This window comes from Ooceraea biroi, chromosome 4 (assembly GCF_003672135.1).
Source record: "Ooceraea biroi isolate clonal line C1 chromosome 4, Obir_v5.4, whole genome shotgun sequence".
NCBI lineage: Eukaryota > Metazoa > Arthropoda > Insecta > Hymenoptera > Formicidae > Ooceraea > Ooceraea biroi.
This window is the reverse complement of record NC_039509.1, coordinates 14384145-14410058: the sequence shown is the minus strand read 5'-3', so window position 1 is coordinate 14410058 and position 25914 is coordinate 14384145. Positions and strand designations below refer to the sequence as shown.

Here is a 25914-nt window from a genome sequence, read left to right as displayed (position 1 = left end):
ATCGTGCCGCGATGCATCGACCGGCAAAATGTCGTTACGGTTCGTGTGATCAACAAATAGAAAAACAAAGGGAAAATAAACAAGGCATAGAGAGAGAGAGAGAGAGAGAGAGAGAGAGAGAGAGAGAGAGAGAGAGAGAACAAATCCATTGCGAAACATGTTTCTGGAGAGACATGAAAAAGAGTGATAACGATAATGCAAGAAGTAATACCAAAGAGCGCAAAAAAGAGTGTAGTCATTCCTTCAATTGCTAGTTAAATTTTTACTTGCAATTTCGCGATTTTGTAGTGCGAAAAACTGCGTGAGGAAAAAAATTGTCGAAAATCACGAAGCACGAGATAGTATAACATACAAAAATATAAAACTTCCAGGGATGACGCGTTTTGCCACATTACGTTGCATTAATCCCAAGAAAAATAAATCTCTCGATTAACTGATTAATATCGCTTTAGCCAATGTATAAGAAAACCGCAAATTTTTTATCATACCGGAAAATAATAATCCGGAGAATGCGATTCTCCGCGAAAGTACCGCAACAAAAGGGAAGCAGAGAGAAACAGCGGGAGGAGGGTAAGAAGAGAAAAATCAATCGCGCAGCAGGCACGACAGGTCGGAGCGCTGAGGAATCCTCCGGCCGACGAAAAAAATCCGCAACCGACAACCCGCACGCGAATATTCTCGGGGTGCGAGTGAGAGAACGTTGAGAGTACTGGCCACGAAATCTGGCTCGCGATTAAATTATGCGATTATCAGACGAAACGGCAGCGCGATGCTGGCGTCGAATATACACTAGCGGAACGGTGGTGCGCTGTTGCGATCATGCGGTGCATCGACCATCGCGATTTCGGAGGCGATGGTCGAGAATGGTCGATATCGGCGATTCATTGGGGCGAAAAAAAAAGCGAGGAAGGGAGGAAGGGAGAGAGAAAGAGCGAGGAAAAAAGATTGAAGGTTCCGCGCGTTAAAAAAAAGAGCCTGCCATCGGTGAAATACTACCTAGAAAACCGAACGGTCTTCATAAATCCAGCGCGTAAATCAGTCTTTATAGAGTCTCCCTCGGGCGGAGAGGAGGAGCGGAGGCTATTTGGAACACAATGTGTGTATGGGGTGTCCCGGAAAGATTGGGTTCTATCTGCGACGGCACCGCGTTAATGAAGCTGTGTTCAATTTTTCTTGCATGAAAATTCGAGCGGATATTTCTGCTTCTTTCCGTCGTAAATGTTTGGATTGCAGCACAGATGCTTAATTCAGGAAAAATTGATCGTTATAAGCTGCGCGTATTTTGCGAAGCAATAAATCGTGAAAATAACTGCGCGTAAAAACACGGGGGATTAAATTGATTGAGATGCAAAATGGCGGTACAATCTGGAAACAATCTGGAGCTCTTAAAAGGACGCGCGACGTGTGAGAGACTATCAGCTCTTGTACACGATTATCGGTATCATGGGATCGAGAATTAATAACGAAACGCCAGCGACGAATGCACAGAATAAATCATTTTGCGCGCGATAAATATTTCCAGCGGCGTTTCCCTCGAAAGGCAGCGAGGACTATCGGTCACGGATATCGGCCAGTGATTTATCATCGATTAAACGGACGTAATGCACCATTGTTGCTGGAACGTGCAGTCAGATAGGCAGGTATATGAGGTCGTATCAGAATTTCGCTCATCGTGGTATTGAATCGCAATCGGCCGTGTATCTGGGACTCGGCAGCGTGGAGGGCTCAAGCAAAAGGGATGCACCAGAACGAGCCACAATGCGCGCATTATTGCCACAATCGGTTATCCAACTGGTTGTTCGCTCCTCCCCTCTTAAGGACGATTCTAGGACTGCATACAACGCGATATGTTCCCGCCGTATACGTATTACTTTCGCGACGTTATTGACACACGCTATTTAAGAGAATTCAATCTTCTTATCTTGATGAATCATGGAAAATATTACAACCTGCCGCTACATATTACGAGAGAATGAAGCAAATGAGACGCGAAACAATAGCAAAGGTTTATTCGTATGAAACATTTCAATTTTTTAGAGATCGCCATTTATCGACACGCTTTTGTTGACAAAAATTTAACATTGCATTGTTTATCAGTCTGTTATTCTTAAAAAATATCTTGACAATTAATGTGTGGATTGAATTTACATTGATGTCATATTGCGATGCATTGCACAACGCGCGTTTTTATTTGATTATCAATTTTTTAACATTTACTTTGTATATGTTTTATGAGATCGTGTCCAGCAATCTGCATAACAATAAAATTATGGAAATTTTATTTTATAAACATTTCAATTATGATTCACTCTGTGAGTCTCTTTCTCTCTCTCTCTCTCTCTCTCTGTCTCTCTCTTCGGAGAAAGCCGTCGAAAGCCACGGAAATGTGTACACGAATACTTGCTGTCATAGTATTCCCCTTTGCTCGCAAGCACGTTGTGCTTGAACTCGATAGCGCGCGGGCACAAAGGGGCTCGTCGATGTGAGCTATATAGTACAGGTATTATGGGCACGATGGAGGGTTCAATGTGACAATCCAAGGGATGTATTCAACGCGCGTATCAGCCTTAACATCGCTCTGGTACCTCCATATTTTCCTACGTGAATTGAAACAGTAACGCGGCTTTTTAATAAATTACCGAAATCGCTAAAAATTCATAAAAAATATACTTTTTATAATCCAATATCCAATATAATTGGATATTTGATTATAAAAATTATATTTGATATTGGATTATTGATTTACAAGTTCATTTCAATTATCGTCGAAGAATATAATGTATAAAACAATATAACGCGCATCAAAATATACAATTTTCAACTTTCATTATTTTAATAAAAATCTCAGATTACAATTTTACTATAAACTACGATATTTTGCCACTAATTGTTAAAATACATAACTTCGCGAGTACAATCCAATATAAATTGCCGAAAAAAGATACACCAATGAAAAGATTAATCCAAAATTGCTCACGGAGTTTATTATGATAAATATTGGTTCACACAAGACGAACATTAAAAATATTCCCTTGCGTCGAGAAGAATGATCCGTGCGCGCATAGGGTAGTTGATGCGCTGAAGGATTACATAAAACGCACGGCGTTTCACAGCGCAACGCTCGAATCCCTGACCGTCGTCTCTTCCATTTCCCGTTTTTCTTGGATGTGAGATCGATTTCTAAGCGGCGGATTTGGAAAGATCGTTAACGTCTCCGTTCTCGTTTTCAGAGAAACCGACTACCTTTGGGTCGTTACAGGAGGGCAGAAGAGGGTGCGGCGCGCCGCACGTGTATAAATCGGCGGCGGTAGCGATACAGCAGGAGGATCCGTAAATCTCGACCGGCGATCCCAGGGGGACCATGTCTCAGTCACAGCGCGCTGCTGCAGGAATTACAGGATCCTGGCAGGGGTGCGATGTACACGTACGCACACGTACACCGCGAACTGCGCACCATCAACCGTACAGGTGCACACGTACACGGGACCGGAGAAACCGCGTCAATCTCGCATTTAGCTAATGCGACTTTAATCCGCTAATTTAAGGTCGTGCCGTTACGCCCAGATTTATCGACGGATTCGACGTGCGACAATTTTAACGAACGGCCGCGGTAAAAGCCACCGCCGCGCATCGTCAATGGGGTGCCTTGTACGTGGTTACCATGAAACACGCTCCAAAGACCCCGCTAACCGGCTGAATCTTGGAAAGTTTAATGTTCGTGCGTTCAGTGTTTACTTTCTAATAGCGCAAGTTATATGTGCATACATAGGAAAACGATATGCAAGATACGAGGAAAGTTTCTTCACAGTGTAAATCGTCAATTCAGAGAGTTCAAATCACGCAAATTATATGAACAGATTTAGTTTGCACAGGAGAAAGTACACAGAGAAAGATATATACACTGTGAATTATTGAGAATTAGCGGGTAGAGACAGATATTTTAATACACTTTTGTTTCATAATAATAAGCTGTTATGTAGAGCATCGAATTACATTCACAGCCATTCTCATCATATTTCCTATTTATTCACTGGAGACCTCGGCAGAATGGGAAAATATTAATCAATTCAATGGAAAGATAACAGTATATTGTTTGCACAAAACATTTCGCGCTAATGTAGTGATGAAAATTATAAAATAAAAATTGCAATGAGAGATATAAAATATAAACTTTTTATGTTTAGTGAATCCCAATACAGACGCATTTTTATTACAAAATCTTATTGTCAGTGAGTTCTTTATACAGTTCTCCTTTCTATTGCGACCAATCTAGTTTTTTCGGAAAAGAAAAAACTAGGAAAGAGTGAGAGGAAACGTCGATAAACGAGGTCGTCGGTCCAGAGAGGCTCGTCCCATTGATTAATTTATGCCCTCGATTTTCGGTGGCGCGCGCGAATCTCGCGGATATGGGCGTTCCTGTCTCCCTTTTTTAGTTACCGTGCCTGTGCACTGACATTTTCGCACCGGCTGATATCGGATGCAACGGGCCAGGGACATCCAAGCGCCGGTTATCGCGCTTTTAGAGAATCGACAACCCGTCGCGTTATTTCTACCCTTCGCTTAACCCAGAAATGTTCGGCAATGCCGTCACAAGCTCGATTCGGGCGATATCGAAATCAAATCGTAAGAAAATAGAAAGAGAACACCATTCTTTTTACTTCTCCATTTTCATCGGTGTATTTAAGAAGAGCTGATGAGCGCATAAAGCTCATGCTTTCATTATACCGAACATTTATCAGCCATGTATTTGTGTTTATGCACGATGCAAATACGTGAAGTAGACTCTAAAATAATTATTACACGTTTCAACAAGAATCTTATATTCCAATTCGTCTCCAAGAGTTTCGTGTTCCATTATGAACTTATCATTTTAATTTTTGCGAGGGTACGCCTTCCTTTCCAATAACGTTGCTAAGGCCGGCAACAGAAGAATATTTTTTTCTCGATGCTTTTTAGTTTTATATCTGAATTGTGTAATCAAAGCGATCCTGCTGTGCCTGCAAAAATGCTAGATCGAAAGACCGATAACGGAAAAATGGAAACTATTTTCAGGTTGTCCATTTCGCAAAATATTATCATTCAATAAATGCATTGATGCATAGTTTTATCAATATATTGTTTTATTCTTTTTCGTCATGAATTCAGGCTACAGAATCATTTCGTTAACTATGAAAAATCAACCATATTCTTCTTTCTGTAATTTTTATTTTAGTGTTTGCCGTGATAGTGTAAATATAAATATCGCTACTAACAATCGTAAACTAAATGTTTTTTGTTCAATTTTAATTAAAATTTAAAGCATTTTAACAATATCTTCTATATATTTATTACTCGTCGACGATAAAAATATGTAAAAAATCTTGCAAAACTTCCTTTTCATAACTTTAGTATTTTGTTATCCTTATGATTGTTATAGATAACCGTAACTTTTTGTAACTGTATGTACGATTCTATCTGGGATCCTTTAAATAAATATCAATCAATTAACGAAATCTCTCCGAATCCCGCGAACGTTCCTGCTGCAACTCTCAGTATCGGGAAACTATTGTGGGAAACTGTTATCGAGGAAAGTCAATTAGCTCCTCGATCTGAACATACAGCAGTGCAATAATGTAATAAAATGTTTATGTTACTGCACACCTGCCGCTTATCGCTGAATAAACTGAAGGGAAGATCGACCCACGTGAAATTCATTGCTTGATTGATGAAGCAGAACTCGATTCGAGAAAACACATCAGGCATCGCAGTTGCATTAATTAACAGTTAACGTAACAGTAGTTGCATTAACTAAATCCGATTGTAGGTTCAACTGTAAGGTGCAACAAGAACACATTATTCATTCTTAAAACATTTCAAACAACATTTTTTCATACATACGCATATATAATATCTATTTAACATGGAAAAATATTAAAGATCGTTGACAAATATTTTATTTATATTATATTAATATTGTATGTAAGATACACAAAGAAAAAGAACGAAATTATTTAAATAAATTGTGCTAAAAAATTGATATAAAATATAGTTATATTATTTTAATCCTTTATAATTATAAAAATGGATACAGACTCAATTTTTCAATGATAAATAAAATAATTAAATTTAATATTAATAAAAGAAAATTTTTGAATTTATATTATATTATTATGATTTCATCTTGCGTAGCGAGTTCTCTGTTCAATAAGATTAATGTGAAAACATTAGAGAATTTTGGGAAGTATTTTTGGGAATTTTTCAATTTACATATATTTCATAATTATCGTGAAAGTCAATCTTGTCATCTACATAATATTAACATGATACTGGGAATTAACAGAGCGTATTTCCAGCGTTTATTTTTATTTCGCATCGTTATAATCACGAACGAATAACATGTAAATTTCGTTGACGTCCCGTTAAAATAATGGTAATTTTAGTCCTGCTCCAACTTCTCTCTCCGTTACTGATTCGTAAATAGAATGAAGTGTTGTTACGGGTAATAATTACGCACGTAATTACGTTACGCATTGCGGGGCTGTTGCGCATATCGGATGCGAGATCGAGTACGCAGGAGTGGTGCTTCAGCAAACTGAGACGCTTTAACGAGTTTGTTCATCGCACGCGGATTAATTCTGATCAAGGTATGCTAATGGCAAATACTGAAAGTCCACTGGAAATTCCAACGCGTTTTTCCATCAGTATGATGCAAATCAGCTTAAATTCACAATTTTCTTTTCCTCATTTGTTGTTTTTTTCGCTTCGACAACCAATATGTAATTGAGAGATTTTTTTATCTATTTCTTTATAAAAATTTTGGTAAATCTACCGATTAGCGAACCCACCTCCTATCACCTTGTCCTTGACATATATTATAGAGGTCACCCTCCTGAGTGACCTTCAAAAGGTTTTAGCCGTCGGTCGTTGTTTACTAAAAAGTTATTAACAAAAGAAGTTTAATGATTTTGCACGAATTTTTAGCCGTCCATAACAAGCAAAAGGTTATATTTTCCGAAACTGGAGCCCCGGACACATACGTTCGGTTTCAGCCCGCTTCGCGGGAGGGCGGGGGGCAGGGGCTTCGCCCCCCGCCCCCCGCCAAAACCAGTGTAACAGATTTTACCGTACAGATTTTGATCACCTGGTACACGGCACGGATTCCGGCGGGGGGGGGGCGAAGTCCCTGCCCCCGCCCTCCCGCGAAGCGGGCTGAAAACGAGCTGTCCGAGGCTCCAGTTTCGGAAAATATAACCTAACCAGGTTAGGTTAGGTTAGTTTAGGTTAGGTTAAAGCAGAGAATACTTTGTATTTAACTGTTTATGCTTTTGGTTAAAGTGAAGAATACTTTGTACTTATATTAAAAGAAACTGTTCTATATATTAACAATTCACTGCTTTAAATGACTTTCCTTCCTTCGTTCATATACATATTCGTCTTTTATATCTTTCAATATTCAAAATAACTACTATATTTGCAAAATTTCTTTTGTTAATAACTTATTCATAAACAACGATCGACGACTAAAACCTAGTGCGGGTTATTCGGGAAAGTGACCTTTGTAATATATGTCAATATTATGTTCTTGGTTCGCGTAGACAGCTGACAATTCGTGCAAAATCATTAAACTTCTTTTGTTAATAACTTTTTAGTAAACAACGACCGACGGTTAAAACTTGCACAATGTTACTCAGGAGGGTGACCTCTATAATAAATGCAAGGACAAGGTGATAGGAGGTGGGTTCGCTAATCGGTAGATTTACCAAAATTTTATCTTTTCATTTAATTTATGATTCAATTTATCTTCTTCTGGCAATCTATAGCAATTTTCAGCGTCTACTAACAGAATAATAGAATTCGGATCGACATAATGGGAGAAAATCTAATAGAATGTGATATTCCATTATTTGAATTCCTTAATTATATAAGTAATAACGTGATTTTCTATTAGGAATCTTTGTGAAAATCTAATGAAAGATTCTAATGAGACTATCGATAATCGCCAGACGGAGAATAATTCCAACTGTCGATGCGCGCGCGCATTTCTCCTCCTCCTCCTTATTGATATTTGCTCAAACGGAATTTGATAAAATCTCGAAACGTGAGGGAAATGGTAACAGAACAATCTTACTACTCAACATCGAAGGACTGTACGTCACGCGAGTTACACTTCTGTCATGACGAAGTAGCGATTACACGAGACCCATTCTCCCACGTAGCTTCGCGTGAACCTCCGACTTTTTTCCTCGTTGCTGATCGACGTCTCGTGGGATAAAATCGACGGAACGCGAGAGGCGCGTTTGAGGCACAAGAAGAAATCGTCGAGCAGTCAGTTCCAAGACCGTGAGGGTAAGGGTGAATTCGATGTAGTAGACGGGAGGATAAGGCCGAGAGAGAGGAAGAGAAAGGGAAAGAGGGAGAAAGTTTCACCCTCGAGTCCGTTCACAAGAGGCAATCTCTTAGCGTAACCTTATCACCGCTCGCAGGTAGGTGCGACCTGATAAAGGTCCTCGGCTGTACGTGGTGCACCACGTACAGAATGTGTCTTCCGTACGTGCGATAGAAAGAATGTAGCAACCAACCGCCAGCCAACCAAGCGACCAACCAACTTTTCACGATGTTCGGGATGCTAAAAGCCGGAAGCGGTAAAAGCATCGGAAAAACTCTTCTCGTTGCCATTGACCTTCAAGCAAGTTTCGTGCACCCTTACGCGAACGGTGCACGGAATCCTGCCGCGCGCCACCCCTATGTGAACGTGTTGCCAGGGTATTTCCCACGTTACCGTAGCACAGTTGTATCTTGTACATGAGAGTGTCGAGTAATCGAATAATCGATAATCCAACAATATCCAATGCGATATCCCAACGATACGTTACGCCGTACGTCTATTTCGATAATTTCGTGTGATACCATAGCAATCGTGGTTAAATGCCGATGAACCATCCCTTTGTGAAAAGTACACAGCTGGCAGGCACCGAAGGCGATGGTGGAATTGATGAATGAATTAACGAGATTGCGGATACAACAAACAGCCGCTTCATCAGCAGCCAACACGACCGATTAAAGAACTACGAGGTTTGAAGCAGCCGAACAATTTTTTATAGCGACGTGGCTCTTTCAAGAACGGATGTGTGCATGTAAAATTCGTTTGCCAGGCTCGACCATTACGTAATCGATTGGCCGGGCACTTCGACGGCCGTACAGCATCGGCGTTACAGCCGAGGATACACAGAGAGAAAGAGAGAGAAGCGTTATTCCGTTACTGGTAAATCGAGTGGCCAAAACGCGGCCATCGCGTATCGTTGCGCCGGTTATACTCTCGAGAGATAGCACAATGGCGTTTCGGTGGCCTTTTAGCGAATGAAAGCTACCCGGTCCTCACCTCCTCCACATCCCTACAGACCGCGACGGTTTCAGTTTCGAATCGCATCGACCCGACTGCCTGCGGACTGGATTTGCGGGACAGCGGTTCTCAAAATGCGTGCACGTGGCGCGTTTCGGAAACGAGCTCTTCTCGGCGTCTCCATCGCGCGCTTGTTAATGGAGAGGAAGTTTTAATTACGAGAGTCGAGAGAACTTAATTCTGCAGTATTCCGATATCTAATATTCCGATCGAGTATCCAATTCCCCGCGCTCGAATTATGGCTCCTAGACGTTGTATTGTTTACACGACAAAGAGTCGTCATATATATACAGGGTGTCCCGGGTTTTAACCGACAAACTGCGGGAGCATATTCTACTAGTGGAAATAAAAAAAATTCTTATATCGAGTTTGCTTAGAAATGCTTTATTACAAAGTTATAAACCAATATTGAAAAGAAATATGAGATAAGTAACAACGGATTTTTTCACAAAAATATAAATTATCTACGCAATGATTTAGTGACGCATTTCAAAATGTTGTTCTTGCACATCGATACAAGCTAGACATCGACGTAGTACAGAATTTGTTACAGTACGACATTCCTGAAAATTTTGTTGCATCTCAGTAACTGAATTAGTAATTCGTTGCTTTAAATCTATCTGGTACTCTCCTGTTAGGAAATCTACGTTGATACTCTCGTACGGCAGCTCGTGCATTTCCGTCACAGAATCCGTACACGAAATGAATATCAGTGTATTCCTCATTTGAAAACACTTTTGGCATTCTGATAGTAATTGCTAGTTCACACGACGATTGAAATCTAACAGCTACTTTTGTGAAAGTAACAATCATACTGAATCGTTTCAACATAGTGAACATGAATACATGTGAATACACGTAACATAAACATCTTCGACCTTGCAAATTCTACACTATGTTCCGTTGTTACTTATCTCATATTTCTTTTCAATATTGGTTTATAACTTTGTAATAAAGCATTTCTAAGCAAACTCGATATAAGAATTTTTTCTTATTTCCACTAGTAGAATATGCTCCCGCAGTTTGTCGGTTAAAACCCGGGACACCCTGTATATATGCGCATAAAATATTACGAGAAAGGTTTCGTTTGTTGCACATTTAAGCGCTTCATAAAAAAAGAGACAGCAATCAGTCACGTTTCGTGTCACGTACTACTATAGCTATAACGCGTGCGCGTTGCTACTATAGCTTACGCAATATGCGAATTTGTAGCTGTACACACACGTTCATCTATTTGCGCAGGACTTCGCATTACGTATAATATGTAACGCATTTTCCCTGACGCGCGCTTTGTTGCACATATACCCATTTTCGACGCGCGAGCGAATATGTAGAACCCGAAACAGCTATTAAATACAATCCGATCAAATTAATCACCCTGCCGGTCACACCATTACCGAATGAATATGACGAGGAACTTTGGTATTAATTCGGTATTAATTCGAGTTAATGCAGGACAAAACCGTGGAAATTGCGTACTTTGAAAAAAATTGCTCTTTACCGAAGTGTAATATATTGCTTGATGATGCGATGAAATGCTTGGAAGAACAAAAAAAGAGTACATCTTAGTAAATAGATTTTAATAAATTTTACCAGAGCGACCGTATAAACGAGAGTGACAAAACGTTACTGACTTTTGAATGGATTTACTTTCAATTGAACTATAATCTATCAATAGTTACGATACGTTATGATCAGCCGCGTCTCCAATAAAGCTATATCGAGCGCAATAACGAACGCGTAATAGTTGGGCAGGATCCTAGCTGCCAGGCAATTTCGATATTAATATGGACCGGCTGTACGCGTGTACGCTGTGCAAACCCCTGGTACCGCCCTACGTGTCGTATAATCAATGCCATGTAGTAGGTAGCCAGGTAGTTTCAAACTTTATGCCGCTGTAAACAGCCATCTTACAGGTATCGCATAAGTAGGTCCGTGCACGTATGATATCGCACGGAAAGCGAATGTAATACGAGGGAAACTTGCAAAACGCCGGACTAAGTTCATCAGCGCCAAATGCCGGATATAATATTTGGAGAAGAACACCGTATGTGCGCGACCACCACGGTACGTTACACAGTACGCGTGAATATGTATGTTCATTGCACATTCGCGGTTAATGATACGTCCAACAGCGTCCATTGACACGCGCCTTACGAACGATCGCTCAACATTAATTGTCGGCACAATACGAGTTTCCACTTTGTTAATGGATATTCGATCATCGAAAGAGACTTGATTGAATAGAAATTTCCATCAGACAGGCAGAAGGGTATATATTCTTGTTAAGAGTACTTATATATTCATATTGCATCATATCCATTTTAATTACAATTATGAATTTCGCCAAGATGCAAGAACATTGTTTTAATATTGAACACGCTAAAGGATCCTTAATGAATGAAGCTGCAAAAGTGTAATTAAAGGAGCGGAAGTTGATTTTTTTAAATGCTTAAAATGAGCTTTGCTCTAATTGAAATTTAATCGGGAAACTAATTATCAAGACGACCGGAAATTGAAATGCCCGCTGAAAGAAAAAGTGAACTTCGCTGGCTTGAATAATCAATTAGCTGCTTTTTACGGCAGGTTTCGTACGTTTCGCACAGCAACGAAAAACTTGATTGCACACAAGGCTTCCTATATTTTAATAGTCGATACTATGCCTGCCAGAAAAACGCTTTGCGATCGGAAAATTCACGTGGCCTCGAATCGAAGATCGTCCATGTGCTTTCGATCCTTACATCGTGCATGCATTTACATTATAATACAAATCAAGCAAAAAAGAAATTTTCTGTTAAATATGTCGATCACACAGTAATAACGAGTCGTCCAAAGCTATCGTCATCTTGTTTCACTGAATTTGTCCCGCATGTCGTTAATTAACGTGTCCGTCAACGAACCAAATTATTAGAGAGGACGACACACTGGTTTGAATCACAAAATTTATGCGTACTTGTTTTCCTCTCTTTGTCATTCACTTCCCCTCGCATACTATAATCCTCTTCCATTTGTCCAAATGCATTTTTTCTTTTCTTGAAATATAACATCGGCCAAAGCGGATTAGGTAATGGAGAAACACGTGGTGTACGCGCACACGTGCAGGAACTTTAAACTCTAGCGCGACCACATACGGTGCGCGATTCGCAAAGCTACCCCATTAAGACCCTATAAGAAACGAGAGGAATGACAATACATCTCGATAAGAGCTGCATATGGATAAGAAATTAGCTTCAACTTCGTCTTGCTCCATCGGAGCCTATAAAACGTAACGTGACAACAACAACAAAATGGAAATATTCTTAAGAATAAAGTTTTGATTAAGCAAAATGAAGGAAAAAGTAAAATTAAACAAGAAGTAAAACTTCATTACGCGCTTCCATGTACTACTCGCCAATATTCCATCGTTTTTTATCCCCGCTTCCTTTCATCTTCGATTGCAAAATTACGATTGATGAAAGAACCGGCGAGGCTGAAAGGTGCGGAGTGACGAGTTCTAGCGTTTTCTATAGGTGATGTCACGGATCTCGTTAACGAGAGTAGCCAACGGTGACAAGAGTAGATACAGTAACGGGAGTAACCACGGTAACGAGAATAGGCGGGAATTGTAACGATCCGGGTAAGTTAAAGGGGAAGAGCGCGATGCGCGCGTGTATGCACTGTATTTTCCGGGATGAAAGAGCACGTCGGCGTGCAAATAATCGCAAAGCGGCCGTGTTTGATGGCCGATCTCGTGCTTGGAGAACGACGCCTCCCTGAAGGAGGCAGTTGCGCCCACTCGGGATTACACTTCCGGCAGTGACTGCGAAAAATAAGGCGGACAGGTAAGCTCCCGGAAATACCAAATAGACTGTGTCAATATCTGCGTATGCGATGCACGTACTCTGCCGCGGGAAACGGGCACCAGCCGGAGAAGCATCGGCAGCGAGCGAGAAATTTTCAAGCGTGTTATGTTTTACTAAGGGCTATTTGTGTATTTTATCCAAATATGCGCGTGTGTACACATCGTGCGCGTGTATGGGCAGCAAGAGAGTGAAAAAGAAGCGATTCCGGGTGAGTCGCCATCGGGAATTTTGATATCCCGTCGTCCGCGAGCTTCGCGGTGCTGTATCCCTTTATACCGCGTATGACATTTTCATAATTTTCCAGCGGATGAATACGGTGAAATTTTAAAAAGAACTAATCCCTTTGAAAAGTCAAAATAAAATATTCAAATAAAATTATAAAGCTCTTTGCGAAATAATGTACAGAGGCCGAAACCTAACGCATTTTATGGCTTGGAGTGTTGCACAACGCGCAATCAAATTCACATCAAGGAACTGTGTGCATGTGTTATTAAACATTTTTACATTTTACTCACAATCAGACGTATCTCGTATCGTATTCGCGCATTACAGTCGTATTTACTGTTGTAATTGTGTCATCAATTATCTCGTTCTCTCTCAATCAAATTTTATAAAGAGAAGATTACGATAATTTGTAAAAAATAACGGTGAATTAGACTTAGTTAAAAAGTGGACGCGGTACGTGGCTTTGACGAAAAATATTTCTTCGCCAAGACGCACGGCTGTCGTCGTTACGGGGCACGAGCGCGAACACGCGCGTTATCACGATCATTTTGGCGGCGATAACGCAATTCCATGGTATGCGAGGCTGCCGCACGTTCCGTGTAATTGAGCTGTGCCGCCAGTCGTTTGAGAGGCACCGCATTCCCGTCGGGTTATTCTTCGGAATAACACGTCCCTAAACGTCGCGTGTCGAGCTATCTAAATCTGCGATTCCGCCAGGAAACCCACCCCGGCGCGCGAGGGTGAGCTCTGCGTGGAGCGTTGTATTGCGCGCATTACCAGCCGAGTGGAAGAGTTCTCGATTACATTCAGCAATCTTCTATCGAATGCGTGTATGCGCGTGTTCAATTCGCGTGATACTTCCGATACCAATCGATTCAAAATTAAACGTCCTGTGGAAACGATATGTAATGCATGGATGTACTGTTAATACATTAGACTTGAAAAGTGAATAAATTACAGCGACGTATTTATAAATTTATAAATTTTCAGGAATAACAGCTTTGTTTGAAATATCGTGACATATCGTAATTGTTTAATACTAATATCAACAAAGAGCTGTAAATGGACAAGAGAAAGAGAGAAAGAGAGGGAGACTATGTGGGATTTACGCAGACCTTGCTGTTCGTTTGGAAACGCAATATTATCACAGTGTGCGTTTGTACAAAGCATTATACGCCGAACTTCGAACAGATGAGAGAAGCTTTCTCCGATTTAGATTGGCATATCATTAGCACTACATGTATTGTAATTGAAAACACTTACCCTCGATAGCGGGATGGCGCGGCTTGTACGACATGTCTGGAAAGAGAAAAGGGTTAGTATTAGTAAAATTAATTACAATATGTACACGCAGTTAATTGGTTCCGAAAGCTTGTCATTTTTATGACATACTTTTCCCGTCACCACAATTATAGCGTAAAAATATCATTACACACTGTCATTTTTTAGCATCATATATTATATATTTAAAGCGCACTGTGCAACTATCGCATTGTTTTATAATTACTTAAAAATTTTAACTTGTAATTATATTTAAAGATAATTGTAAAAATTTGTTTTGCATTCTTGATTACTTAACAAAATGATTTATTATATTATTCATTCAGATATATTTGCATATGATTCGATATACTTATAATTTATATTATATAATTAATTATAATATATTAATTTTATTAATTATATTATATAATTAATTGCCTTTACGAAATGTGTTTACGAAAAAAGTAAACCGCAAATTTACTAATGTATTATAAAGAGATTACATAGTTATCCTATGATATTCTATACATTTTAAAGCAATTTAAACATACATACATTTGATGGTAGGATAAATCTCAGCAGAGTAAAATTATGTTATAATAATACATTCGTGAGATTGTCGGGCTTGGTGCAAGCCTTTTATCTAGACGCTGAAAATGTAAATTAATTGCAAGAATATATTAGCATTTTGCAAATTTGCAAACTATTATGTAAAAGAGACTGTTGTCTTGCATGAAACTAAGTAATTAATATTAGTATTTACATCGCCATGGGATTTATTTTATTTAATTTAAGCCACCTTAATTAAAAATCTTAATAAGTTTAATTAAATCTCATGTTAATCAAGCTTATTTTTATTGAAACGCGATTTTTGTCATATAGTTAGTGCTGCGAGACGCATGGAAATATAAATGAACAAAACGTTTATACAGCCTGCGTTTAAGGATGATACAAGCGCAACATCGTTCTTTAGATCCAGAAACTATAATCTGTGGAGAAATAATTCTTGGCCCATGTACGTATGAACAAATATCATAACACTGACTTTTTTCTGAAAATCGACAATATAATATAATATAAAAGAATTTTACAATGTTGTACGTTTTTCAAGTTGTATCATCTATTCTTCTTGCTTTCAATGTATTGGATTGACCGGAAAGTCCACGCGGATGATTTAGCAAAATTCAGATGTAAAACTTTATTAACAATTGATACAAAGTTTTGGTAAATGTTGCTAAAAACATGGACTTTCCGGTCAATCTAATATTTAGCTATACTCTTTTATATCCTTTTATTTCTTTTCTTTCTTTGGTTATTCAAATAATCACTTTTAATATGTTAGATAGGGTAGCATGTACATATGTAATTGTGCTATCACAGAATTGCAAGAAGGAAATTCGAACAACTCCCCCATGTTCTGCTTGCTCCAAAGTTCCCCGTGAAACTTATTATCCTTTAATTATCCTTTCTAGGAAACCCCTTTAATGAAGAGGTATCATGCAGCTGTTGTGATGTCGAAAATAATTACAAGTTTCCATATGAATTTCGAGAGATCCGCGAAAAACAGATAACCGAACGGCGAACGTGCATTATGAAAGGAACGTGAGATCAGTGACGCATTGTCTGTATGTCGCCGCAGGATGGGAATAACGGGAGGAAATAACTAAAATTTTTCGAAACAGAATATTAATTCCCCGCTTTTTTATTATCGTACGTATTCTAAACAAAATTCCGCACGCGGTGAGCGAATGCATATTGCGAGCGAAAGAAAAAGAAATGCGACAGCTCCACGTTAAAATCCAGACGCTTATTCTTCAAAAAATTCGACTTTTCCTTTGATATTTAAATCTGCGGCGTGATGTGCGGCTTGCATTGCAGCGCAGACGTGATAAATTTCAGATACAATTAAATTATGAATACATCACTGAGGCAAGTCTCAAAAAGAATTCCATATTAATTGCGAACGCGTTTTTTGTACATGAATCACCGCTGTTTTACGAACAAATAGTACAAAAAGAATTCGAGCTGGATCTCGTCGGACCGTCCGCAAAGAATACGCAAACGGCGACAGAATCGAGCTCCGCGTCGCAAACCAATCAACGTAGCAACGTATTGAAACGCGCGATGCGAATAGCAGAGTGTTAAGGGCGTGCGCGAGTCGGGGGTGCCATAAATTTCCAAATTGGACATTCGGAAGAGAGCACGGCCATGTCGGCCAGGACATCGCTCAAGATTGCATATATGGTCTTCCATGTATACGTATATACTGCTGCAGTTCCAGCCACGCGGCGCTGCCAAACCGTCGATATGTATGCAGGTCGACTCTATGAGAATTTGTGTACGCCGATATCGCACCGATATTCCCCCTTTCCGCGGGTGAGACGAGATACGCCGGGATGCTGCTGGGTTCGACGCACACGAGAAACACATGTCGGCCGCTCACACAGGCTGCGAAGGATCACACACGCCGACTGGCTTGCGAGACGCACATTCGCATGTGCGTGCATACGTAAGAATGGTACGATACACGCGATTCACATAAGAGCACAATGCGTATGAGCTTTTCCGACTGATAAAATGTCATGCGAAACACGTTCATCCATCTTTCTCAAATGAGATTTTCGTTCTGCTGTATAGTTCATTTTTATTGCGCTATAATTTTTATATTAGTTAGAAAATCTGTTTGCTCTGTCACATGAGTGTTGAATATTTCAGTTATGTTTTCAGTTACGTTTATGAGTAGAATTTTTTATGAATTTTATTAAAACTTTTTGTACAATATATCGTGGAAACATGATATATTAAATTCATATTTTTATTTAATATTATCAACTGGTTATATATAACTCTGTATTTTTAATCTGAGTTAGGAATTTCTGCGTATATATAGATCTATCAATGGGACATCAGAGCCTAACCGGATATCGACTCGGCGACAGATAACATCAAGACAAAAGGAAACAACACAGTTAAATAAACCTGTTAAATGACCATGTTACGGATTTGTGCACGGAACTTTGCAGAAACGGAAGGCATACCGGAAGATTGTAGAAATCGATGTTATGCTCACTCGCGGTTTTGATAGAGCGCATTGGATCCCAGGAAAATTGTAGGACAGCAAATAACGATAAAGAAACAAGAGAAAGAAGTAGAAAGAGAATATGGTAACGGTAGAATTTATAAGGCATCATATATGTGGAAAAAGAAAAACCTTAATTTATATTATGCATGTATCAATTAAAAATTTCTGCTTTTGTTGAAATTTGATTATTTCCCTTTGCAAATGTGCGAGATAAGGTATAAATAAATGTGTTCAGTATTTCAATAAACAAAAGAAAATGTATATATATATATATATAATTACGAAAAATATGTAACAATACATTCAAACAGTTTCAAATAATTATATATCAATCACATACAAATAAGCAAGAAAATATACGTGTGAATCTCAAAGTCACAAGAAAAGAAAATACAAAAATAGCCAATGCTTTGTTCAAGCAAAGAATCTCATAAATCAAATTAAAGAAAAATTTCTACTCATCCGATTGATTCCGTGACTTCCAGATATCAGTCGCCTTTTTCGTTTTTCAGATCTGTGCACAAATCCGCCTTAATTCTATATCGGTAAACTATCCGCCAGTAACTATCCGCCAGTGGATCCACTTATTTGTTCGCTCGCTACAACGGTCGCGTGAGAAAAGGGTCGAATACATCGTTACGCGTCTCGTCGTGCCGATATTTGTCTATCGATATTTGATGCCCGAATCTTCCCGAGACAATTGGGCAGAATTAGCGCGAAGTTTAAACTAGTTTTCTCAACAGCTTTTATGCATAAGACGCAACATATATATTTTCTTGATACATTTGGATAACACTTCGAGTCCAACTATATTTTAATTATATAATTATATAATACAACGTACAACTATTATGCAAAACGCAAGAGGAAATGAAATAGAGTATTTGAAATCTGAGGACAATCAAAGCGAGATACTTTAACGTGCGCAATATATTATTCGGCGATATCGCACGCGGTTAAATTTAAGCGTACGTAAATATTCGATGCACGCATGATAACGTACATTTTAGAACGATTGAACGCGTTGAAGTGCAGTGCGCGTAATTCGTACGCTTACATCGCACGCGCGCGCGCTTTATCGCGATTCATGAACATAATGTCTCATATATCAGGGCTATTTTCCGTGGAAGGGTTTCACGCGTGGTGCACGCAGACGCTATTCCTCATCGCCCCTTTTTTGCATTCGACAGCGACGCGAGGGTCGTGAAATCTCGCCAGAAACGGCGGTGTAGCACTCTCGACTTTCTGTTTCCTCGTCCGAGAGCGAATGTACATGGAACATTGTCTATCTGCCAAGTAGATGAAGTCGCTATGTGGCATATACCGAAGAGAATATTACACGGAATGAGAGAACCATAATACTACAAATGAAATTTTACCCGCCTAGTTTAAGTAAATTGTACGTATACAAGCATGGTCTAGTTCCCTCAAGCCTTAAAAATATAAAAAAATGTTACGATAATAATTTTAATAATGCGATACGTGATTATTCAAGTAAAGAAGAAAGAGAAGACTGCACGATGGACAATTGTACCATTAAAATTAATCAGACGCTATTATTAAAGAGTAAACTGTGTCGTTTTGAATTATTTAAGTTGCGCACGACACAAATGATGGAAATATATTATACATGTAGTTTCGGATCGAAACAAGAGACTTTACGTATGTACATATTACCACATTGCCCGATAAGTCGATAGCTTGCTGTTGCCATAAAAAGATATTGTATCGAACGGTGTATCTTCATCTACCTACAGTAGTGATAAACAATATGGGTATATTTACCCTCTTTCGGTCTAGGAACACTCTTGTGATAAGGACGCGCCGTATTTTCTGCAAGTGCACTTTATTTTGCGTAAACAACGGTATCTCTTTATCGCACGTGCTAGTAAAATGCACGCCATTCCGTGAAAATTGTGGAGCGTCGCGCGATGTAAATGTAAATTGCGCTTCACGCGTGCGGGTAAAAATATCTTCGTTTACGGAGATGGCATTTAGTATCGCAACAACAGGGACACCGCGTTTATTTATTAGCGTGTCCTGCGAAAAATTTCGCATTTTTCTAGAGCGACACGTGCGTGCGTGCGCGGATATTCGGACGATCCGAAGGTTCGATCCGAAAATTTGACACCTTCGTAGCACATTCGCAGCGCGGAACGCAGAACGCGAATTTGTGTTTGTCTGAACCGAGATTAGCCGCAGCTACAATGTGTCCGCAACCAACTCGATCAATAGATGCGTGTCAGTCACGTTTCCGCGGCCTCAGTTAGGAGGACGAGGTAGGTCGACGTTCACTATGTGTCTACGAGCAATTGGATCACAGCTGGCTGATCAATCCGGTTATCTTCTTGTCGCGATATCAAACCGATCGTGAGTATCGCGGATATCCGATACTGTCGATATCCGTCGATACCTATGAAGGTGAGGTTGCGTTGCAATCTTGGGATCGCAAATCAGTTCGAGAGAGCGGGTTGTTTGAAAGACGTCATGCGGCCCTTCGTAATGCCGTTTGCAATTACTTGTCCCTAATAACTTTGTTTACAATTATGACGCAAACTCTCCCGATATCCTGTATACGAAATCATTGAGAAGGAGGTCTGATTAGCTTTAGTAACGTTTACTGTCAAGGATCTGTCATGTGTTTGTGCGCTTTACGAACCTATCGAACTGTTTGCGTCCAACGTTGCGCGGATTACGGGATCGCGAGTCCGCTTCTCGCGGTGCTTCGTAGATGAAATGTCACTTTGATGCAAAAGCCATGCATTGTCGACGAAAAGTGGCACGTCAGATATGATCTCTTGATACTTTACGGTATTCCAGGCGCGTACATACACGTGCGAAAAAATGCAAAAAAAATAAAAAATAAATTTGCGGTGTACATTAACGTCCAAGTATTAATGCAGTTATAAACGCTATATTTCCCTTCTCACTTGTGCAAGAGAATGGCGTTTTTTGAACAGCGTAACTCCCTCTCGAAAATTATTTTTTCCAATTATAATCTACTCTCGTTTATTAATCGAGTTATTATAGGTAAATTGGGTTATATGGAAACGAGAGGCCCGAGCAGATTAAAAATGTTTCGCTAAACAAGATCAAAAGCCATTTCCACGTCGTCGGCGACGAGCGTGAACGCGCGATGGCGCGCATTTGACGGCTTGACTAAGCTAACCCGTTACTACGTTTCCGGATAGCGTGAAAAGGCGTGGAAAATAGCGGCGCGATCGCGGCCACTCGCGCCGGCGATTGATTCCTGCGATATTTCAGGGAAAACTTCCCCTGGTGGGCCCAGCGATCGAACGTCGGCGAAAAATGAAGAAAGTTTCCCTTCCTTCCGGAGGTTCGAGCTCACGTCTTTCGTAACTGCGCCCACGTGCGCAATATACTCACACCGCGCGCCGGACGTGTCGATCCTTCGTCTTCGGCGGAAATCTACGCGCACACGCTCGAGGGAACGGGGTGAAACGCGCGTTAAGTGATACAAAGTGAAACAAACTGGGTCGGAATACACATCCGCATATGTGCAATGACCGGCATGTGATACCGCTGTCGGATCATACGATATCCTTTGATGAATTGGCGGAGCAGCGAAGTAGTGGTATCGCAATGATACAGTTCTCTCTAATTAAGAAATGAAAATATGCTAATAGCACGTGAATTACATCAATCGTGATATTGCGACGTTATCTGATGGTGAAAAAAAGAGAAAGGAAGAGTGACATTTTGGTGACAGTTAAATAAAAAAGTTTACTTCTTATTATTTTTTACGCCTTATTTTTTCGCAAAGAAACTCTTCTATTTAAAACTTTTCCTTATCTACTGAAAGTTTTGAACAAGCAGTCTTATCAGTTAATAGTACGAGTTTGTTGTAAAGCGGCTAATGAACCCTTACATAAGCCCTCAATGTTAGACGTGTGCAATTAGTTTTTCCTACTTTTTCACCGTTAACATTGTAACACCGCACTTCGATCAACGTTTCCTTCTCCTTCGGGTTCGGAATGCCTTTTCGTTCAAGCAGGTAATTTCATAATAGATCGTGACGAAATGATGATGCAGCAATAATGCATGAATCGTCCGTAAAAGCGAGACGAAGGGCGCAAATTCGGCCTCGTGATTGCGGCCTACTCGGAAATTCCATTAAGCTGTCAACAATTAATCTTGTCGGGTATGACGACAATTGACGATGACAGCGTTAGCTGCGCGTTAGTCGCTAATAATTGAAACGCCGTCGACTGAGAGCGAGCCTCGGGAAAGGAGTACTAGACGCTACTGACACACACTGTCAATTATCAGATATTTGTAACAGGTATAAAAGTCTTTGAATTACTATTATTATTAGTTTATTTTTTTCGTTGAACATCGTTGAATAAATGGAATATCGAAGAGAAACTTCAAAGCAAAAATTGGAATTTATCACAGAAAACTTGACATTTCGACAGGCGATTGACGGCAGACATTGTTGCGACAGTTTTGTAATTTGACAAGTTTCTATTTCAAGAACCACTTCGCACCCATTGACGAATTGTCATTTGTAAAACTTCCGCTTTACAAGAATCTCGCGTCAGCAAACAAAATTCAATGATTTTTTCAGTCAGTATGCATAATGGCTCCTTCGCGTAACAAGAGTTCTTGTATCCGGGTGATCGGCGACTTGGATCTTTGGGTTCATCGGACGGAAAAATTCGGACGGGGTAAGGACGTTATCCCAAGGCCAGCGTCGACAAAGTAGGATTCAAGGCACCGTGAAATGGGTTAACGGATAATTACACAACAGGAAAAATCGCCGATAAAGTGAGCGACGATATATCACGCGGTAAAAACCTCGCGATAAGTAGAAAACATTTTCGTACCGCTTGCAAGCGGAATATTAATGTAAGAACGTAACTTGCGACGTGAAAATATCGCAGGCCACCTTATAACATTAATTTCTTTCGACGTTATTTGATAGCGCCGTCTTCATTCGAGCAGCTGTGAATTTCTGTTGTAATAATGAATTAATGTCACGCGAGCTAGCGATCGATCTACTTCTACGGGGGACAAGCGACAGGGAGCTGAGACTTAATGGTCGCATAATCATACATCGGTATTAAGAATAAATTCTTTGTGCCACGCCTGATTTTCGTTGCATAATTATAATAATTAAAGGTTGGGCGGAGAGCGGGAACAGTTAGTTGAAACGTGTGCAGCACGAGCAGCATTAATATTGATGGTGGATTAATTAACTCGTGATGATTATTAGCATGCCCTAAGCATACGATTAAAAAAGTAATGATATATATTCATAACCATGCAGTTTATCCGCTCTATAGTGGCCAATAAATGTAATTATAATTTTCTAATTTCAAGGACTGGCGCAAAAGGTTAATAAAATCTGAAAGCGAACAAAACTGATTACACATGCATCTCGTTTGATTTGTAAATATAAAAATCGTCTTATATTTGTACTTTAATATCTCGTCTTATCAGTACACAGAATTTACAAGGCAAGCCAGACAAGTCAAACTGTGTGGATAATTTGTACGATTAATTGCGATAATAAACCGCAATTGATGTCAGCTGCGTGCAAAATTAATTCGCACCTAGATACCACCCTCCCAATTTAACGAAACGACCTCGGTATTCGTAATACATAGAAATTATAACCAGTTAATTAACATTCCACGTAACTTTATAGTCTACATACTGCGCACGCCGAGATCGGATCGACAGATTGCATAATTTTGCGAACGTCGAATGCATCCACCTGACGATGATGACGACGACGACAACGACGACGGGCCGAAAAGGCGTAAAAAACGCGCCAGGCGAGGCGCGGCGAACGTCAATCAGCGCGCGCTGGAAATTACGAAGTTCCGGCAAACTCTCGAGCGTAAGTTTGACGTTCTTAACAAGGCGCACCCCCGGCTGGTCCGCGCGCAGTTTTTCCGATGGAATTTTACAGGGCTCCGGGGGACGACGACCGGCACGGCGCCTGGAAGGAGGAAATGGCGCGGAAAGTGCCCTTTCCCCGCGAAATCGTGCCGCCAAGAGGGAGTAACGAAGAAAGGAATCGCGACGGTTTTATTAAATTAAACGTCAGCCGCGCCGACAAGGTTTTCCGAAGAAGTCGCAGTCCTTAGCGACCGACTCGCGCACCCCTTCCGCCCTCTGGGTACCCCTCGTAAAAAGCTGACCGCGTCGGATTGCATGCGGCCGTTTCGAGTATGCGGTTTCCGCCGCCGGAAGTCGGCCTCTCGCCTCACGGTGAAATTAAAGTTCCCTCTTCTTTGTCGCGCGTTTTGTTTTATAAGGGTTTGTCCGATTACGAAATACAGATTAATGTTTCTCGAGCAGAACACTAGAGAATTGTAGCATTCTATGTTTTGTCTCGGGGAGAAAAAGTTTATAAATATCTGTGCTTTCGTTCAACAGAATAAATTATTAGACTTAATAAGCTGATTTATCTGTCAATCTATTCGTGCGTCGTCTTTGTGCAAACATTACGGAATGTTCATTTAAGCTGATGCCTCGAGTCACGAACCGAGCTTGCAACAGTAAAACAATCTGTATTAGATGTTTTGCGACGTATTGTTTCGGTTACTTTTAACGCAAATAAAATACAATATCGAGTAGGTAGGCGTCGACGCGAGAAGACCATAATAGGAAAACTATTTGGCGTAAGTAATCGCGACAAAAAGCGCGCGCGAATTCCTGCAGCGAACGAGCCTGGAAAGGACGCTTCGGGGCTTCTTGCCGAAGACTGCTGATACGCGATGCTTTTTCTCATCGTGAAAGTTTTCGAGTTTCAGCAAGCTTGAGGAAGGTTCAGGGCGGTATGGAAGCGTACGACGAGAAAATGTCCGTAATGGAGCGCTGGTAGGAAGGTCCAGGTACGAACGAAACGAGGAAGAAGAAAAGATGGAGAGATAGAGAGAAATACAGAAAAGGATGGTGAAAAGAAGCAGAGAGAACGGGAGAGAAAGAGGAAGTGAGAGAGGGGGGGGGGAGGAAGTGAGAGAGAAGCTACGTAGTTGGTAGAATTTATAGGTGCCGGACTTATTAACTCGACGGCGAAGTTAACATTAATCTTGACTCCAACTCGGTAACTCGCGAACAATCCCAATCGCGAGCGATTGGCGCGACCTTCCCACCCTCGCGTCGATCGGCCCGCCACTGCGCTGTTCATCTTCGTCCTCGGAAATCTCGAGAACCGCCGCGAGCGAGGACGAAAGGGGGAACGGAAGGAAGAACGGATTTTCTTTGCCAACGTAGAGAGGAAACGAACGCCGGATATGCAGAAGCGCGCCATTGTGCCGGTTCCCGGTTTCCGCTGGGATGGAAGGGGTGGGAGATCCGCGAAGTTGCTCGTTCGACAATCCCGACGGAGAGTTAATTCGAAGCGAGCTCGAAAGGATTGGACGAATCTACGGGCGGGGAAAGGGGGGGGATCGAACTTGCTACGGGAGGAGCACTCCTCCGGCGCGGGGTGCTCGATGGCGCGACCCCGTGCTTAAATCAACTTGATACTTCGATTAGTTTCTTTCCCGCGAAAGTTTTTGGCCTGGATTTGAATGCGCGGACGAGGATACGCCATCGGCGAAACCGGAAGTTCTCGAGAAAAACCGACTGCTAGCAGGTACTGGAGCGAGATACGTTATCGCGAGGGCGACAATCGTTCGGGAATTAAACTGTGTGCATTAATTCAACGAGTGATCATTTATGACAGGGTAGTGGAAGCAGATTGAAATGTAAAACTCGCATCGCGATATTTAATCGCTCTGGTTAATTTTATTCGTAAAACACACAAATTAGGAGAATTTTACATTATTATTTTGTGCAATATTAGCTTTAATTAACATTTAATCTCTCTGATCTGCATTAAAGTGTGCGAGCGAGAAAATTCGTACGTTCCATTTATTGTTCCCGTAGCAAAATCTATATAGGGTAAGAGGTACAATCATTGACACCGATATAGTTATTGACACATTAATTTTTTTAATTGAAATTTCTCGACACATGCATGGCTCTTGTGTGAAACGTTCATATGCTCGTACAAAGTACGAGTAAGCTCTTACCCTATGTACAGGGTGTCCCGGGTTTTAACCGACAAACTGCGGGAGCATATTCTACTAGTGGAAATAAGAAAA

At 40.6% G+C, this 25914-nt stretch overlaps 1 protein-coding gene and 1 long non-coding RNA gene across 5 annotated transcripts in view; one reads left to right on the top strand and one right to left on the bottom strand.

The window, feature by feature from the left end:
* LOC105283841 (agrin) overlaps positions 1-25914 on the bottom strand; it is a 360457-nt gene that overhangs the window by 252728 nt on the left and 81815 nt on the right. The window contains exon 3 of the mRNA XM_026968792.1: positions 14710-14745. Within this exon, the coding sequence (XP_026824593.1) occupies positions 14710-14745 (36 nt within the window). The remainder of the gene's footprint in view (positions 1-14709; positions 14746-25914) is intronic.
* LOC105283836 lies at positions 10429-25887 on the top strand. Of its 4 annotated transcripts, none has more exons than XR_003406404.1 (5): positions 10429-14351; positions 14437-14761; positions 15592-15724; positions 16182-20070; positions 22380-25887. It is a non-coding gene; the product is annotated as an uncharacterized LOC105283836 (long non-coding RNA). The 4 variants fall into 4 exon arrangements; XR_002193636.2 differs by lacking the exon at positions 22380-25887 and having other exon boundaries at positions 10437-14351; positions 16182-17227; positions 17600-20671; XR_002193635.2 differs by lacking the exon at positions 22380-25887 and having other exon boundaries at positions 10440-14364; positions 16182-20671.